Source organism: Doryrhamphus excisus, linkage group LG11 (genome assembly GCF_037039965.1).
Source record: "Doryrhamphus excisus strain RoL-2023G ecotype Guam linkage group LG11, RoL_Dexc_Guam_v1.1, whole genome shotgun sequence".
NCBI classification, from domain to species: Eukaryota; Metazoa; Chordata; class Actinopteri; order Syngnathiformes; family Syngnathidae; genus Doryrhamphus; species Doryrhamphus excisus.
In genome coordinates, this window is record NC_136367.1 from 14313209 (window position 1) to 14333443 (window position 20235).

Below are 20235 nucleotides of genomic sequence, written 5' to 3' on the forward strand. Positions count from 1 at the left end.
ACAGTTTATATGTGTTTTTCCACATATTTTTGTAAATATTACATATTTATTGTATATATTACAATATGACTGTATTTTCCGCAGTATAAGGTGCACTTAAAAGCTTTTATTTTATTTTATTTTATTTTATTTTATTTTATTTTATTTTATTTTATTTTATTTTATTTTATTTTATTTTATTTTATTTTATTTTATTTTATTTTATTTTATTTTATTTTATTTTATTTTATTTTATTTTATTTTATTTTATGTACCGACTATCCAGTGACATAATGGGTACCATAGTAAGTGTCAATATAGTGATATATATAGCACATCATGACTGGTTCAAGACTCTTCATCCTTGTATTTATTATATATACATTGTATTTATGAATGTTTTTGAAATATTTATGATATTTCTGAATTTTTGTAGCAAAAAGGTGTAAAGGAATTGGTCTCATGGTTCCATTACTTCTGGAACCAACATCATCCATGTACACCTTGTGCATACTCAAGTATATATAGTATATATATATATATTTTTGTTTAACCGTTTCTTTCTCAGATTCTTTGCTTAATGCTTATCGTTTTCAGGCAAGGTTTGCTGTAATCTTCGTCCACTTCTGTACGCCCGCATTCCACATCTAATCCTCCATCTCTACCATCACCATGCCAAAGCTGCTTCTTGCTCCAAACCTCTCTAACCCAAAGATATGACTGCAAGAAGTTTTAACAAGCGGGGGGGAAGCTTCTCCCTCACACTGCATGAGGATGTGATTGGAATAATGTCAGCGTTAACCCTCTCATCGCTTCATGAATGCACGCTCTTACAAGAAATCTGATGTTAGAAACCACAAAATCTCCATGGATACTCAGTTACTACAGCTTTTTTTGTTCTCCCACTATATAGTTATGACCTGCCTTACCTTTATGGTAATGGTAATGGTAATGCAAATTACACTGGAATACATCACATCATTCACTACACACTTCCTCATGTCCAAAAGGAGTAGAAAGAAGCAAATTATTTAATCCTACCCCCTCAACCCCCATCTCTTCCACGTCTGTTGCAGTACATTTATTCACTTCACATATCAGTGTAATAATAAACGAATAACAATAAATTGCTGAACATAACAAAACAAGTTATGACCTTGACCTGCTTTTCACAGGGCTTACATACAAACAGTGATTGGCGAGAAACCATGGTAGTTGGTGCTAGTTATGGTTGGTACTCTAATGGCTAATATTATAGCTGGCACTATTTGAGATTATTTTTAAATTGTCAATTTATCTGAACAAATAATTTCAAAGACCGGTTCTTGTATCCGTGTATTAGTAAGCTGCTAACTAGAGACTTTTGGGTGAAAAAAACAGAATATGGAATACTAAATACAAATTTGTATATTATATAATTGTGTTTAGAAGACATTATGCAAACAAGACATGATTTTATCCAGGGGTGGGGAAACTTTTTGACTTGTGGGCGGAATTGAGTTAACATTTTTTTTTTGCATCTGCTCTCTTCTAACTTGGCTGGTAAAATAAAGTCACTTGGAAAACTTTGATTGAAGTACTGCATGCTGTGTTTTTAAATTTTTTTTTTTTAAGTAAAATAGGTGAACAGATTATTTCCCTGTTTGTCATCATTGCATGTTTGCATGAATCACCAACTTCACTCAAATGATTGAAGTCTTACAGATCACTTACATACATACACAGTACACATCCATCTATTTTCAATGCCGCTTATCCTCATTAGGCTCGCAGTGGTATGCTGGAGCCTAAGTACACATTATAGTGGAATAATACATATACACAATACAATACACATAATACAATACATATAATAATCAGCAATAAACATTTGCTATATCGATCAATGCATGTCAATTTCAGACATAAGTTGTTCAGTTGTCCACTCATTTTTCATTTATAATTATTTTTGGGGGCTGCACGGTGGACGAGTGGTAAGCAAGCAGCCCTCACAGCTAGGAGACCCGAGTTCAATTCCACCTCTCGGCCATCTCTGTGTGGAGTTAGCATGTTCTCCGTGTGCATGCGTGGGTTTTCTCCCACATTCCAAAAACATGCTAGGTTAATTGGTGACTCCAAATTGTCCATAGGTATGAATGTGAGTGTGAATGGTTGTTTGTCTATATGTGCCCTGTGATTGGCTGGCCACCAGTCCATGGTGGACCCCGCCTTTCGCCTGAAGACAGCTGGGCTCCAGCACCCCACGTGACCCTCATGAGAATAAGCGGTAGAAAATGAATGAATGAAACTATAAATAGTGTCCATGAAATCTGTTTTGTGTTTACATTGTTGGTGTCCGGAACAGATTTACATTATTTTCTATGGGAAAACTTGCCTTGGTTAGAGTCCATTTTGCTTTGAGTTGGACGGAATGACAAAACTTTCATTCATTCATTCATTTTCTACCGCTTTTTCTACAGTTGGAGCCTATCCCAGCTGTCTTCAGGCGAAAGGCGGGGTACACCCTGGACTGGTGGCCAGCCAATCACAGGGCACATATAGACAAACAACCATTCACACTCACATTCATACCTATGGACAATTTGGAGTCACCAATTAACCTAGCATGTTTTTGGAATGTGGAAGGAAACCGGAGTACCCGGGGAGAACATGCAAACTCCACACAGAGATGGCCGAGGGTGGAATTGAACCCTGGTCTCCTAGCTGTGAGGTCCACCGCTAACCACTCCTCCACCGTGCCGCCCATGACAAAACTTCAGCTGCTTTAATTGTGAGAGGTTGTACTGTCCTTCAGCATTAAAGAGACCTTGAACAGCCCACTGACATTGAAGCCACAGTTATTAATGTAAGACATTTACAGCGCAGTGCAAACAAAGTGCTTGACAAATGACAAAAGTACAAGAATGAAATGGAGAAACACTAAGCTGGAGCCTGAAAGGTCCCAGTGGGCTTGTAGGAATCTGCTTCAGCTGCAGCTTAACATTCTTTTTTTTCCAGAAGCACTCTCCTATAAAAGAAATGATTTAATCCCATAAATAACACTTACTGTGATATTATTGCTTGGAACCCAACACAACCTTCCCTATGGGTGTTAAAATGTGAAAGTGTTTACTGAGCAGCTTTGCTATTTGAATGTATTTCATCATCAAATGTTCATCTTGCCACACGAGCTGAAAAATCACTGTCCTTTCTAGTCCCTTTGGACGATTCTCTTTTTTTTTTTTTTTTTTTAGTTGTGCTTGAATAAACAAACAAGTTGCTTCTGACTGAGTCACATAATTTTTTTTGTTAAATTTTATCAAACAAGCCAGACATTTTAATAGCGTAATGTGCACGCAAGCGAAAACACGGTGCCAGTTCTACAAGTCTATTACACTAAGTGCCCTGTCAATCAATTAGTCAATGCTGAAATCAGATCAACTTCTCCAAAGAGTCTTTTTGTTCTTGGACTTTGTGAAGCATCTTGTAGAGGCTGCTTGAATTTACTTGTAAAGCAATTTCAGTTTTGGACAGGGAGTGGGGGGGGGGCTCTTTCACTGTAATTTCTCTTTTTTATGCTCGCTCATCCTTTTTTTTCTTGTTTTTTTGTTTTTTTATGGGGCTCTATTCTGCTCAATCCAAGGGCTTTTAATGTGATATCAGATCCCAGTCAGGTGCTATAGTAAGCTTTTTTTTTCTTAATAAAATACTCCATGAACAGGGTAAATCGTCATTGTCCACTCGGCAAAATGTCGTATATGGACTTCCTGACTTCCTATAGTTGCACGAGAGATGTTCAAAAGGTGTTGTCGAAATCACATTCTCATGTTCTCATACATGAGTAATAATGAAAGCAGTCATAATTTAAAACACAACAAGATCTATGGAACTTCTACATCATGTACAGCAAGAGTGCAACATTTGAAACATGTACATTATGTAAGTAGTAGGATAACACTTTTAAGTATATTACATATTTAAGGATTAAAAAAGGATTAGAATTGTTTTGATGTAGAATGTTCTGTATGTTACACAGGATCAAGCTTCAAGTCTTCACGTCCTCTGAACCTGCTGTTTAAAAACCTGAATTTAAAGTTGAGGTGGATTAAAAAAAACTATTATTCTTAAAAAAATAGTGGCAAAATATTTGCGATAACAATTGATATGATCGGACACCAAATGATTTAAAGATATTAAAGAAGACCTATTATGTTTTTCCACTTTTCTAACCTATAAATGTTGTATTATTGTGTTCAACAATGCCAAAATTTCAGATAATGAGGTTTGCACATTTAGAAGAAAGCCCAGAACGCTTGGTTTCAGGAGGTTTTTTTTAACACAGACTCTTTGTGATGTCACAGTGAGCCTTGTGAGAAATCACCACTCCATCCAGCCAGTGACTTCTTCACAAGCTGTACAAGCTGTGAGCTGTCCAAGGTGAGTGGGATCAATCACAGTGGATGTTGGGCGTTGGTGAAATAAATTAAAACCGACAAAATACAGCTGGAATAGGTGCGGATTCTGGAAGATCTAGAAAGTTTTCTGTGCCGGTTATTGTGTGTAGCTGCTCTTTAGGAGTCCACAATGCAATACAAAAGGCCAACAATGAGCACAAAAGGTCTCTTTCAACATACAATTAAATAATGTAGTCAATTGACCCTATAATATTATATATATATATATACAGTAAAGTCTCGTTAGATCGATATTCTCGGGAGTCGGAAAAAATACTGATATAACCGGACTATCCATATATCCGATTCTGCGCCAAACTGCATTAAAAGTGGGCAATAATGCACTCGACATTGTTCTATACTATAGAACAATGTCCCCACATAGCTGGCCAAACACATGCCTGCAACAGAAGAACCAACTGCGTTCGTGGTTTCTCTCGTGTGTATAGATTCTATACAGGCATGTGTTTGGCCAGCTATGTGGGGCGGGTTGAGCATGACCTGTGAACCAGGAAGTGCGGGAATCGGTGTGTGTGCTGCGCTCTGGTGGTGGAAGTGTGAAAAATAAAGTTGACTGGAAGCAGCCGTTCGCCGTGTTCTTTTTTGGTATTGAAATCCTTAAGCAAAGATTGATTTAAGCTGCTTTTGTATCGATATAAGCAGACCAAATTGGCTGGCGGGAGATGAAAAGGGCATCGTAGTAACCGGATTATCATAATAACCGGGTATCGTACTAACGGAACTAATTATATCATAAAAGACTAGAAATTTGCCGGGAAATGAAAATAGTATCGTAATAAGTAGTAATTCGTTATAACCGATATCGATATAACGAGACTTTACTGTATATATATATATATATTTTTTTTTAAATTAATTTATTTATTTTCAAAACAGAAGGCGTTCAACGCACTTCCCACACTAATTAACGTTCAGCGAAGAACACGAACGGTACGATTGTCATTGGATTTTTAAAGATCCTGTACTTGGTCATTAATATTTGTGTATTTTGCAAAATGCACATCAATAATGCAGTTTTCTGTAAAACATTTTACTGGATACAATTATATTTCAGACAGACAGAATACTATATTAATCCCTTTGAGATTCCCTCAGGGAAGTTTTATATCAGAAACACTCAATAAAACCATACCATCTGTCAGGTTTTTGTGTCCTTTTTCCCCACAATATCCAAGATGAAATCCTCACTCTAGAAAAGAAGAAAAAAATTAGACATTATTCCTCAATAATGTAACAATTACAACCATGCAATTTCCATTTTACCTACAAGGGACAATTTGAAAATACCGGTATACATACAATAAAAGATCCTTGTACAGATCTTTGCAGGTTCGGAGTATGTGTTGTTGTGTAATAATGGGCCCTTTAAAACCAAGGTATGAACCACACCGTGATTATAGCACACTGCCACACACATCCTTGTTTTCTTTCCTTCCCACTTTGGTCTATCACAGTTTTACTTAGTTTGTTCTTCTCACTCTTGGGCGACTGATTAAACCACACGTACTGGAACTCTCCTGCTATAAATCTCATCAGCTTGTACAGTGAATTATTCCTGCACTTCCTACACAAACATTTCAATGTTGGCAGCATTTGCATGTAAGGTAAATCCAAAATAGGCAGTTTTCACTGTAGCATGAAGCCATCAGCTAAATCTTATTACAGATACGCTGTTTTGTTTGTAGACAGGGTCTAATCTTCATAAGGTTCCTGATGATTTTCCAGCAAGCCTTTGACAGTTATCAGTATCATCTAAAATTATTCTGATGCATAAACCTATTCAAATAAATGTCACGTTCTGTGCTTTAACTCTGTAATTTGAATTACTTTGCATTTTACCAATAAAAATCAACACTGCCAATCCCAACTTTAGAATGGTTTTTTTTTTCGGTGTAGGTGTTGGTTGGACTAAGCTTTTCCAACATATGATAGTGCTTAGTGTATGGACTGCTGTGAAAAAAAATATAGTTTAGATTTAATTAAAGCATTATAATTTGATGACACAATTTTGACAGTGATCATCATTTTACAATCATTGATTTATGAACGCAGTCATATCCAAGGTGCAGCAAGCTGTGCATACACTTTGATCAATTATGGAATAGAGAGTCAGTGTAGCTTCAATGGATTTTTTCATTAACAGCCGAACTACACCCGTGTTCAATCTGACATGTTGCTATGTATAACGTATAGAACTAGGAGAACATAGAACATACATCCTGAATACATACAGTACATCAGTGATCAGTTGGTATGGACTACATCTGAATTTGTCCCGAATTTGACCCGAATTTTGAAATCATCATTCTTGGACAAATTTAGTGAAAAATCCTGCTTCTCCTTGAATCATCACGTTATCCTAGTGGAGGGATTTGAGTGCAGAAGTGATCCTTGTAGCTATGTAGTCTGGAGATATATGCCAGATGGTAGGGTCTCCCAAGGCAAACAAGTCCTAGATAAGGTGCCAGACCAAGAGACCAACGCAAAAACGAGGGACTGCACCACGCCCAGAGATGGGATACCGTGGCTTCACTCTGGACCCTGACCACGCCTAGCCCTAACATGCCACACAAGATCTCCCCCCCACCTGCGGAGGCAAGCATAAGGGTCCAGGGCACTGTGTTTTGGGTGGCGGTCGAGAGCGGGTGCCTGGGCGACTTGGTCTTTTGCAGTCAAATTGGTTTCTTAGGACATGGAATGTCACTTCCCTGGTTAGGAAGGAGCCCAGACTAGTGTGAGAGGTTCAGGCATTCGGACAAGACATAGTAAGACTCACCTCAACTCATAGTTTGGCTTCTAGAATCAAACTCATCGAGATGGGTGGGAACTTATTCCTCTGGTGGTGCTGCAAGGGCGAGGTAGCTAGCTGGTGTGGGCTTAGTAGTAGCTCGCCAGTTCAATGCCTCTGTGTTGGAGTCAACTCCAGTAAACAAGTAATTTCACTAGGAACTAGGAACAAGAGTTCTGAGTACCCAGCCTTCTTGGAGTCCATCCAAGGTGTGCTGAGCGCACCTCAACTGGTGCCTCTATTCTCCTCTAGAGGTGCTGCAAGGGCGAGGCAGCTAGCTGGTGTGGGCTTAGTAGTAGCTCGCCAGTTCGATGCCTCTGTGTTGGAGTCAACTCCAGTAAGTAATTTGCCTAGGAACTAGGAACAAAAGTTCCGAGTACCCAGCCTTCTTGGAGTCCATCAAGGTGTGCTGGAGCGCACCTCAACTGGTGCCTCTATTCTCCTCTAGAGGTGCTGCAAGGGCGAGGTGGCTAGCTGGTGTGGGCTTAGTAGTAGCTCGCCAGTTCGATGCCTCTGTGTTGGAGTCAACTCCAGTAAACAAGTAATTTCCCTAGGAACTAGGAACAAGAGTTCCGAGTACCCAGCCTTCTTGGAGTCCATCAAGGTGCGCTGGAGCGCACCTCAACTGGTGACTCTATTCTCCTCTAGAGGTGCTGCAAGGGCGAGGCGGCTAGCTGGTGTGGGCTTAGTAGTAACTCGCCAGTTCGATGCCTCTGTGTTGGAGTCAACTCCAGTAAGTAATTTCCCTAGGAACTAGGAACAAGAGTTCCGAGTACCCAGCCTTCTTGGAGTCCATCAAGGTGTGCTGGAGCGCACCTCAACTGGTGGCTCTATTCTCCTCTAGAGGTGCTGCAAGGGCGAGGTGGCTAGCTGGTGTGGGCTTAGTAGTAGCTCGCCAGTTCGATGCCTCTGTGTTGGAGTCAACTCCAGTAAACAAGTAATTTCACTAGGAACTAGGAACAAGAGTTCCGAGTACCCAGCCTTCTTGGAGTCCATCCAAGGTGCGCTGGAGCGCACCTCAACTGGTGACTCTATTCTCCTCTAGAGGTGCTGCAAGGGCGAGGCGGCTAGCTGGTGTGGGCTTAGTAGTAACTCGCCAGTTCGATGCCTCTGTGTTGGAGTCAACTCCAGTAAGTCATTTCCCTAGGAACTAGGAACAAGAGTTCCGAGTACCCAGCCTTCTTGGAGTCCATCAAGGTGTGCTGGAGCGCACCTCAACTGGTGGCTCTATTCTCCTCTAGAGGTGCTGCAAGGGCGAGGTGGCTAGCTGGTGTGGGCTTAGTAGTAGCTCGCCAGTTCGATGCCTCTGTGTTGGAGTCAACTCCAGTAAACAAGTAATTTCCCTAGGAACTAGGAACAAGAGTTCCGAGTACCCAGCCTTCTTGGAGTCCATCGAAGGTGTGCTGAGCGCACCTCAACTGGTGACTCCATCGTTCTACTGGGAGACTTCAATGGCCATATAGGCAATGACAGTGAGACCTGGAGTGATGTGATTGGAGGAACAGCTTCCCCAATCAGAACCTGCGCAGTGTGATGTTATTGACTTCCATGTGAACCACAGTTTCTCCATAACAAACACCTTGTTCAAACATAAGTCGATCATAAGGTCTATGATCGACTTCGTAGTCATCATCAGACCTGCATTTGCATGTTCTGGACATGCAGGTGAAGAGATGAATGGATGCTGGACATACCTGGGAGACCAAAACGTGTGGTGCGGGTGTACTAGGAACGTATGCCAGAGTCTTCGTTCGTCGAGTCTTCAATTCCCGCCTCCGGCAGAGCTTCGCCTGCATCCTGGGTGAAGACAAGTATATCTGAGTAGCCGGTCGGAGCTGTGGCCGCAAGGTGGTCAGTACCAGGCATGGTGTCAAGCCCCGAACGTCTGGTGTCCACAATCGTGTTCGGGGCTGACATCAAACTGAAGAGTCCTATCAAGCATGGATGGCTTGTGGGACTCATGAAGCATCTGGCAGGGGATAAGCGGCTTAGGCAGTGGTCAAGGCCAAAACTTGGGTTTGGGAGGAGTTCGGTGAGGCCATGGAGCGTGACTTTTGGTCAGCCTTGACGAGGTTCTGGCATACCATCTGACACCATAGAAAAGGGAAGCAGTGCCAAGTCGATGTTGATTACAGTTGGGATGGGGGCATGCTGACTTCGACTGAGGATGTATTTGGACGGTTGAAGGACTAGGACTAAAATTTATGTCACTTTTTTTCTGACTTGTATTGAATTTTACAGTTTTGGTCTTTTTTTGCACAAACAGTGTTCAAATGAACACCAGTGACGACACTGCAAGACGCAAATTTACACGATAATATGCTCCAAATTGTACGAGCATCGAGGCATTTAGAAGATACAAAATCCTCCACTTTCAGTCTTTCAATTAGAATAATTCCAATCAGTTATGCAGACTGAGCGTTGCTTTTAAATGTTTTCTCCGACAGACTTTGCTTGATGGGAAAGTTGTGCATGCAAAACACCGCAAAATCAGAAATGCATCTTCTTCAGTCGGTACGTGAAGGTGAAACTGATTTATTTTAGAGGTCTGCGTGCACTCTGTGTGATCCTGCCTGTGAATTGATGACTTCCTGTCACTGCACTGACTGCTCTTGACGTACGAGCTTGCTACATCTTTGCACGTTTATACAATCTATCTCATAAAGCCTTGTCATGCATTTCTAATGCTTTTTATTTCTGCGACATACATCAGGAATATGTCCAATAGTTTGCAAAGACATTTACTGTGCACAGTGCATGGGAGGAATATTGTGTATTTTTATGCTTGATCTATTTCATCATATTTTTACTGCCATGACGTGTATTTGACCTCTTTAATGTGCAATTGTGAAGCAGCAATTTTGTTTTTTTCTTTGTTAGAAATAATTTACTGGGGAAAATATAAAAATATAGAATGTACTGTAATTGGGGCTGTCAGATTAATCACACTTTTCACATTCATTAATCATGATTAATCACCATCTATCACCATTTATGTCTGAAATATGCCTATCAAAATAAATGACAGGCCAGGATTAATATACACTCCTGACCTTTTTTTTATTTTTATGTCATTTGGATACACCTACTTCGACTATGAAGCTATGAAACTTTTAACTACGTTGCAGATACCTTTGATATACCTGCTGTGACCATGCATCAACAGGTACACTGATGATAACCTGATACTTGCAGTATCTTGCCGTATTTTGATGAAAATATTATCTGCGTGTTGATACACATACTTACGCTATTTCTGTCACCTTATTTTTTACTGTGCTGTTTTTGTTGTTTCATAGAAGTCAACAACCTTTCAGATGTTTGAGATGTCACTACATCACAAAATATCCACACCAGTCACCGTTCTGCTTGAAAAACGTAATTTTTTCAGTTTTTTTTTTTGTCAAAATCAGGTATTTTCCCTGAAACCACTCTTTATAAAGACCTACATAGTCTAGATACAAACTCTCTTTTTTTGGCAGTCTAAAATGTCTTTATATAGTTTCAATGTTTATGTAATATCCAATGTCAGTGTTCTGTGGGTCATGGAAGTACAGCAAATATTCCCCCAAATTTATTAGAGCTGTCAAAAATAACATGTTAATGGCGGCAACTAATTTATTTAATTAATTAAGTTTGATTTTTCAGTGTAATTAATGTATGCGCACCAGAGCAAAGTGTGCCTTGGGTCCGACGTCATACACACAGTGGTGCACGGAGCACAGAGTGGGAGGAGAGTGGAATGTCCTCCCACAGTCACACAGAGCTGGCACTGTTTAATATCTTCATACGGCAGTACAATTCCAACATTATATACTGGATGTACCTCAAATATGTTGGCGGTACGATGTTCTTACCGCTCACTTTGTAACTCCTAATGAGTTAGTGTTACATGCTGCTTAATGCCATTTAATGTGCCGCTACACAGAATATACATAGACTTAATGGTTGCTGTGATTAATCATGATTTATTAGTTAAAACTGTGGTTAATCTGATTTAAAATAATTTGACAGCACAAACATTCATTTAAAAAAAAAAATCATCGCAGTTTTGTGGTTGACTTTTACCTAAATGTTAGCCTGGTTCAGGCTGCACGGCGGGTGAGTGGTTAGTGCGCAGACCTCACAGCTCGGAGACCAGGGTTCAATTCCACTCTCGGCCATTTCTGTGTGGAATTTGCATGTTCTCCCTGTGCATGCGTGGGTTTTTCCTCCCACATTCCAAAAACATGCTAGGTTAATTGGCCACTCCAAATTGTCCATAGGTATGAATGTGAGTGTGAATGGTTGTTTGTCTATATGTGCCCTGTGATTGGCTGGCCACCAGTCCAGGGTGTACCCCGCCTCTCGCTCGAAGACAGCTGGGATAGGCTCCAGCACCCCGCGACTCTTGTGAGGATAAGCGGTAGAAAATGAATGAATGAATATATAGTTTAAGAGTTGATGTGCTATTAATACAAAAAGAATATAAGTTAGACAAAAATATGCTTGCTGACTATATTGCATTATATATTTATATTGTTTGCTTGTTTATGTCTGCGTTAAATGTGATTAATTGACTCTTAACTGTGGCCAAAATGCGATTAATCACAATCAAAAAGTTATACTCATAGTCTCATAGTGTCAAAGATGCTGTGATGCAGTTGATGTTGATGCTGTGATGTGATACACTTCTGTTTTTTTGTCTCCGGCCATAGCTTGTTACAGGGTGGTTGGGTGGATTTAATCAAAAAGCTGTTTATTTAACTGCCATCACAACATGGAAAAGCATGTTTCACAATTTCTTTTGTCAATTTTTGCACCAACATTTTCTCTTTTCCCTTTCCTGTGCCCTTAGAGATTTCTGGGAACTCTGAAGACATACCTTTGGTGCGATGGAGGCAGCAGTGGCTCGAGAACGGTACTCTTCTCTTTCATATTCACCATCAGGATGGCAGCGTCAATCTTCCAGAACCAACTGATGATCCAGCAAACAGTTCTGCCAAGGAGGAGATCCGCATTCTGCACATCTCCGTCATGGTAAAATATATCATTTATATATCAAGCAAAGCCATTTGCATGGGATTGTTTATTACTAAACTATAAACAATAGTAGATTCTTTGACGGTTATTGTAGATGTGGACAAGAGTAAATTAATTTCCATAATTCTTGTACACATCCAGTTTGCTATTAAACATTACTAATTTATGTATCTATAATCTATAAATGAAAACAATTATCAAAATGACAATATAGCCAAAGTCAAGGCAAAACCATAAACAACTCATAGATAAGAATGAGAATACTTTATAAGAATATTTTTTTCAATTAATTCATTAATTCATTTTCTACCGCTTTTCCTCACGAGGGACGCAGGGGGTGCTGGAGCCGATCCCAGCTGTCTTGGGCTTCGGGCGAGAGGCGGGGTACACCCTGGACTGGTGGCCAGCCAATCACAGGGCACATATAGACAAACAACCATTCACACTCACATTCATACCTATGGACAATTTGGAGTGGCCAATTAACCTAGCATGTTTTTGGAATGTGGGAGGAAACCGGAGTACCCGGAGAAAACCCACGCATGCATGGGGAGAACATGCAAACTCCACACAGAGATGGCCGAGGATGGAATTGAACCCTGGTCTCCTAGCTGTGAGGTCTGTGCGCTAACCGCTCGACCGCCGTGCCACCCTTTTTCAATTCAATATAAAATATACAGTAAAGTCTCGTTATATCGATATTCTCGGGAGTCGGAAAAAATACCGATATAACCGGACTATCCATATATCCGATCCTGCGCCAAACTGCATTAAAAGTGGGTAATAATGCACTCGACATTGTTCTATACTATAGAACAATGTCGAGCAGCTTAAATCAATCTTTGCTTAAGGATTTCAATACCAAAAAAGAACACGGCGAACGGCTGCTTCCAGTCAACTTTATTTTTCACACTTCCACCACCAGAGCGCAGCACACACACCGATTCCCGCACTTCCTGGTTCACAGGTCATGCTCAACCCGCCCCACATAGCTGGCCAAACACATGCCTGCAACAAGTGGTGGAAGTGTGAAAAATAAAGTTGACTGAAAGCAGCCGTTCGCCGTGTTCTTTTTTGGTATTGAAATCCTTAAGCAAAGATTGATTTAAGCTGCTTTTGTATCGATATAAGCAGACCAAATTGGCTGGCGGGAGATGAAAAGGGCATCGTAGTAACCGGATTATCATAATAACCGGGTATCGTACTAACGGAACTAATTATATCATAAAAGACTAGAAATTTGCCGGGAAATGAAAATAGTATTGTAATAAGTAGTAATTCGTTATAACCGACATCGATATAACAAGACTTTACTGTAAATTATTATACAGTCATTAAAATTATACATTATACACCATTTTCTTGTCAGTAGGAGCTTATTTTGTTTTTTTTTTATTTTGCAATAATATTGACACCTCAAAAGAGTCTCACTGAGTCCGCGGTGCTGGAACTGTTTATGTTGGAACATTTTCAGCGCATGGTGTGAAATCTATCCTGTTGTTTTGCCAGCTGCCCTGGAGTATGAACCCATACCATATGGGGTATGAACCCACACCACACGTAGTGTATAACAAAAGGCTTGGATTAAAACGTCTGACTTTGGATGACTTGTCCACCTTTCCTTTCAGAGAAATATATATATTTACATATTTCACAACGGGCATTTGTAGCAGCCTACAATGTATCAAAGCTTATCTTTTATGTTGGCACGGTAGGAAATGAATCCTTAGATGGCACAGCTTCTTGCTCTTGCCCAAGGAAATGTATATTTATTAGATCTTAGATATGCCACATCTACTCCCGGTGCCCTTTTCCAACCCAAAGACATTGCAGTTGCGCTTTGATGGATGATCTATATTTCCACACATTGAAAGCAAATTATAGCTGCATATAAAAATGATTAGTCAGCTGGAAGAGAATTTTGCCAGCAGCTACATCTCCTTAAGAAAGAGTTGTTGACCTTGGGATGAATAACCGCCTTTGAGGATCACCGGAAGGTTTTGCATTGAGAATTGCTTGAATGTGAGCGTTAGTTTTTGTCCATTCGTGATGGCATGGCGATGTTTTCCGACTGTGGAGATGCTAATAGCCATTTCCGACCACAATCAGCGGGTCTACTCAAGTTTCTTAAACACCGGTATCCCGCAAAAAACATTAAAATGACCACATTACACGTTACTGAGGTTGTACGCTAAAATGTTGCTTACCATTCAGAGTCGTCTTGAAGTAACCTCTTTTCTCGAGAAACTTCGGATTGTCCAGTCTCTATTTCCGGATCAGATTCGGGACCCAACACGTACTTTATTGCTGTATGTTAAAAGCGGACATATAAAAAAAGCAAAATCGGCGTTTATTATCAATTCCTATAAAGTTGGGTTCCACAGCAATCCAGAAGTCCTCATGAGTACTTGGGAGTGTGGCCAACCACAGCAGAGCAGGCGTGCCAGGAGGCAGGCCGTGGGTGGAATGAATTAAAACAGACCGTTTTTGCAGGAAGCACAAAATCCAAAGAAATACATCTAGAATAGGTGCAGATTCTGGAAGCCCTAGAAATAATTCTGCACTGGTTATTCTGTGTAGCTGCTCTATAGAAGTCCACAACTTAATACCAAGGGTTGAAAAATGAGCATAATAGGTCCCCTTTAAAATCTGATGTTGCAACATATGTTCATGTAGTGTGATGCGGAAATGAATACAGCATGCTGATACATGATTCTAATAATGAAGTATTTTTTCAATTAGTCGAGTAATAAAAAAATAAATAAAAATTGCATTGTTAAATAGCAATTATAAATAAATACACAAGAGAAAATAAATCCTTTCACAAAATCATGAACAAACATTGGCTTAATTTTTTGATATAATCAACTGTTTTGATGCAGACCTCACAGCTAGGAGACCAGGGTTCAATTCCATCCTCGGCCATCTCTGTGTGGAGTTTGCATGTTCTCCTCGTGCATGCGTGGGTTTTCTCTTGAATTGCCAACATGACAGGACATGCCCCAATAATTCAGGCTAAAAAAAATAGTTGCATGGTCAAAAACTAGATAAGTAAGGAGCATACACACTGTTTATCTCGGTTCCCCATGGGGGCAGTCCCGGGATTGGAACATGTTTTTTTTTTTTTTTTTTTATAGATTAAAGACACCTTTTTAATCAGGCTTTTAACTAATATTTTTAAACTTTTCTTATATTTGTATCTTTTTAGTTATATTTTATGCTTTTAGTCTTTAGCTTTTAACTCCAGTGTGTTTAACTCCAGGGTCCTCCACACTGGGGGCTGTGTCGGGTCTGTTGAGGGGGTGCCATTCTTGGGTCCCTTTGACCCGGCTGGCTGGGGGTTCCTCCCTTTAATGTGGGGGTCCGCCCGCTGTCGGAGTCGGGGGGCCCGGGTGCTGGTCCCCCAATGGTACGGCCTGCGGCTCCTCCCAGTGTGGACGGCCCCAAAGGTGGCGCGTTTCCTTGATCCTCAGTGCTATGCCATGTCTCCCTACTATGTGTGATTGTGTGTGTGTGTGTAGTATGGAGGGAGGGGCTTTCTTAGTAATTGTTTTTCTTTTTAATTGTGGTAATTGTTTTTAATTCTGTAAAGCACTTTGTGTTGCATGTCTTTGCAGGAAAAGTGCTATACAAATAAAGTTGATTTGATTTTGATTTGTTATGCATCCTTGTGCTTGCATGGAATGGGCAGATTATGCATTTCCCAGCATGCTTTGGTGTTGTTAAAACAATCACTTTTGACTCTTACTGTGTTATTTGAGGTGTTATTTTGTACAGAGTGTGATAGTTAACTGCCCTTTTTAACTGCGTAGAGTTAACTTATTGTGACTTTTGGTCTGAATGTGGCACCTTCATTAAAAAACGGCGGTGGATTTCGTGCTTTACACAATATTATTTCCACTTTCATACGTTTAAACTGGAAGAATCGCTTAATTACGCAGAACTTTGACAAGGTTTATGAGGCGCGCCAACTCACTGTTATTTTCCAGATAGTTCCACAGGCCATATTTGGCTCCTCTGCCCGAGTTTGACACATGATGGTGCTTTTGTAGATTAATTAATTCATCCCAGAGTGTAACTATTTACTGCAGAATGAGAGAAATGATAATGACTTTGCTAAGACTAAATTGCATATTACATTATGTTGACGGATATGCATTTATAAATCCTAAATGTAGACAGGCTGACTAGAAATAAGACTAATATTTTTTGTAAGATATTTTGTTTTCAAAGTAAAATAAAGCCATCTTCTGTAGTGGAACACTAAGTGATTTAGTTGAGAGTAATACTTTGTTGTGAAAGTAATACCTGTACTCGTTCCATTACAATTCAATGTTTTTACGTTCCATCACAGCGCTGTGTTTTGGCACATGAAATACCCTCGTATGAAGTCATATTACCATCGAAATAAACTACCACACATTTGACAGCTGTCATAATGAAGAAAAAGCTAGCCCTCTACATGGTTAATGTTATGTTCATGAGGTACATTAACCTTAATCTCACTGATTTGCGCTACGTTAATTTAACTTTGTTGTGGCTCTATCCGCTCTATCCGGGAGGAGAGTTAGTGGCGTGTTACAACACGTACATGTCAGGGTGTTCAACGCTTTCTGTTTTTATATTGTTTGGCGACAAAATTGCAGCATAATCTGTTTTTCCTTCATTCCTCTTGTTGCCTTGTCGCATTCTATCACCTTTCAATCTTCACGTGTCATCTACTTCCTTCTTATCCTCTGCGTGGGTAACATGAGTACGTTGGTGATGGAAGTGAAAAAAAAATCCTCCATTATTTTTTGTAATTGAAGTACTCCAATTATTTAAGCATTTTTTGTTGTTGAATTAGGTTTCAGGCTGCACGGTGGACGAGTGCACAGGCCTCACAGCTAGGAGACCAGGGTTCAATCCCACCCTGTGCATGCGTGGGTTTTCTCCGAGTACTCCGGTTTCCTCCCACATTCCAAAAACATGCTGGGTTAATTGGCCACTCCAAATTGTCCATAAGTATGAATGTGAGTGTGAATGGTTGTTTGTCTAGTATATGTGCCCTGTGATTGGCTGGCCACCAGTCCAGGGTGTACCCCGCCTCTTGCCCGAAGACAGCTAGGATAGGCTCCAGCATCCCTGCGACGCTCGTGAGGATAAGCAGTAGAAAATTAATGAATGAATTAGGTTCCGAGCTGCACGGCGGTCGAGTGGTTAGCGCACAGACCTCACAGCTAGGAGACCCAAGTTCAATCCCACCCTCTGCCATTTTTTGTGAAGTTTTGTGAACATGCTAGGTTAATTGGCCACTCCAAATTGTCCATAGGTATGAATGTGAGTGTGAATGGTTGTTTGTCTATATGTGCCCTGGGATTGGCTGGCCACCAGTCATGAGAGGAGTGGAGTTGGAATTGGAGTCACCAATTAACCTAGCATGTTTTTGGAATGTGGGAGGAAACCGGAGTACCCGGAGAAAACCCACGCATGCACGGGGAGAACATGCAAACTCCACACAGAGATGGCCGAGGGTGGAATTGAACCCTAGTAGTGAGGTCTGCGCGCTAACCACACGACCGCCGTGCAGCCGAGTATGTTTATAAAAACAAAAAATATATCTGTTGTGATACAGTAGCCCTGCCCCGCCCTGCCCCGCCTCTTTATAAAATGGTAGCAGGAAGACAAGTTTTATGTTTAAATGAGTTTGCTAGCATGTCAATTATGTTTCTTAGTACCTCTTTGATTTTTTTCTTCTCTAATCTCAGACGTTTGCTCCTTTGTACCCTTTTTAATCCGCATTCCACCGACCCCAGGTCTGCCTTTGTGTTTGCAAATTCGTCATCCTGAAAGACCCGCAGTCACCTGGGTCCTTTGATAAAGGTGTGGGTACAGAAGGATTAGTATGCAAATATGAGCAGACGGTGACAACAGATGGAAGCGGTCAGACCCCTCCGTAGCCTGGCACATGGTGGAAGGCCCTGACCTATAAATCCAAATTCATGTTGCGTTCAAGCTCCTGGTGGATGCAAAAATATTCTACAAAGGTTGTTTCATGGCTATTTTAGCTGAAGCACCTCCTGTCGTACGATTTCTCTCTGCTGTCTGAGGTTGGTTGCTGGCAACACAAGACGTCGTTCATGGTTGTTCCAACGCATTGTCCTGAACAACAGACGCAGCTGTTGCTTTGACTTACAACGTCAAGTGTATTCTCCAATAGATTGAGTAAGGACCTCAAACAATGCACAACGATGAGCCAATTCAAGAAACAATACAAGCAGTTGATGTTTGCTAAATACAAGGATGAAGAGTCTTGAACCAGTCATGATGTGCTATATATATCACTATATTGACACTTACTATGGTACCCATTATGTCATTGGATGCTCATATCACTTCGTACTTCGGTACGAGGTGCATTATTAAAAAAAAAATACCTTAAACTGTATTATGGAAAGCAGGAAGTGAACAAATGTAACAGTTACTGATTGTAAAAGTACCAGATGGAGGGGTAGGATTTAATAAGCTTTGCTTCTTCCTACTCCTTTTGGACATGTGGAACTGGGAACTGATTATGGGATGCATTCAATTGTAATCTGATGCATGTTCAAATGAAATAAAACCATTACCATTACCATTACCATTACCATTACCTCTTACCTGCATGTTACCTGCATGTTAGCTTGATTGGCCACTCCAAATTGTCCATAGGTATGAATGTGAGTGTGAATGGTTGTTTGTCTATATGTGCCCTGTGATTCGCTGGCCACCAGTCCAGGGTGGACACAACTGGGATAGGCTCCAGCCTACCCCTGACCCTGGATGGATGGATGGACAAAGCATACAGCCACTTTTCTTTATTCTTGCTGAGCTTGACTTGCTGTGGTGACCCCTAACAGGGAGAAAACTGAAAGTGAAAAAAAATAAACATAGTGCAGTGAAGTTCACACTTTGAAGTGTGCCGGAAGAATATTTATTGAATATTTTTTTTTTTTGCTTTCCCTGACTTCATAACTAAAATCCATGCAGTGCAGTTCAAAACATGCTATTCAACAAAGCCTTCTCTGCTCTCCTATGCACGATTAGCAGCACTAACCTACAACTTCAATTTCAACGTCAGTGTTTCTTGGCTGCAGTGCTTCCACTAGTATATGTTTTTCAGCTTCTATGTGATCCCATATCTATGTAATCTGACCAGGGCCTTCAGAACCACGACTGCTGGCCCAGGCACATATCACATATAAACTGTTAGCAATGGAGCTGTTTTTATTTTGCCAATCATTATTTCAGATTCACCTTACAAGGCCAGCAGGCAGGCAGACGGTCACATCAGCATTTTCCCGTCCTGTGAAAGCCCGTCCTTACAGTTACCAGTGCCCTTGAATGTATCATCACATGAACAGCGCAGTGCATAATTGATCCTGTTCGGACAAAATGAAAGGTGACAGGCATGGTGTTGTTCACTGCTCTGTGTGCGGGTACGTAAACAAATACATGAGTTTATTTTATTTTTTAAGTCAAACTGGGAAAGGGTTTGTTCGCCTCTTCCACTTCAGATTGATTATAAGTAAGTGGTTGTCATGTTATTGGATAAATATTGATTCAGAACTTCTCATGATGATTCTAGTGTAGAGGTTTGTATTTTAAAGTAGGGTATAAAGGGTTAACTGGTATCTGTAGTAATTGCTCACGAGGGTTGTGGGGGATGCTGGAGCCTATCCCAGTTGTATTTGGGCGAGAGACGGGGTACACCCTGCACTGGTGGCCAGCCAATCACAGGGCACATAAAGACAAACAACCATTCACACTCACATTCATACCTATGGACAATTTGGAGTCACCAATTAACCTAGCATGTTTTTGGAATGTGGGAGGAAACCGGAGTACCCGGAGAAAACCCACGCATGCAACGGGAGAACATGCAAACTCCACACAGAGATGGTCGAGGGTGGAATTGAACCCTGGTCTCCTAGCTGTGCGGTCTACACGCCAACCACTCGTCCGCCGTGCAGC

The 20235-nt window shown here is 40.7% G+C and overlaps 1 protein-coding gene across 5 annotated transcripts in view; it reads left to right on the forward strand.

The window, feature by feature from the left end:
• astn1 (astrotactin 1) overlaps nucleotides 1-20235 on the forward strand; it is a 275092-nt gene that overhangs the window by 26319 nt on the left and 228538 nt on the right. For all 5 annotated transcript variants that reach the window (XM_058065280.2, XM_058065281.2, XM_058065284.2 and 2 more), the window contains exon 2: nucleotides 12059-12240. In XM_058065280.2, coding sequence (XP_057921263.2) covers nucleotides 12059-12240 — 182 coding nt within the window. The remainder of the gene's footprint in view (nucleotides 1-12058; nucleotides 12241-20235) is intronic.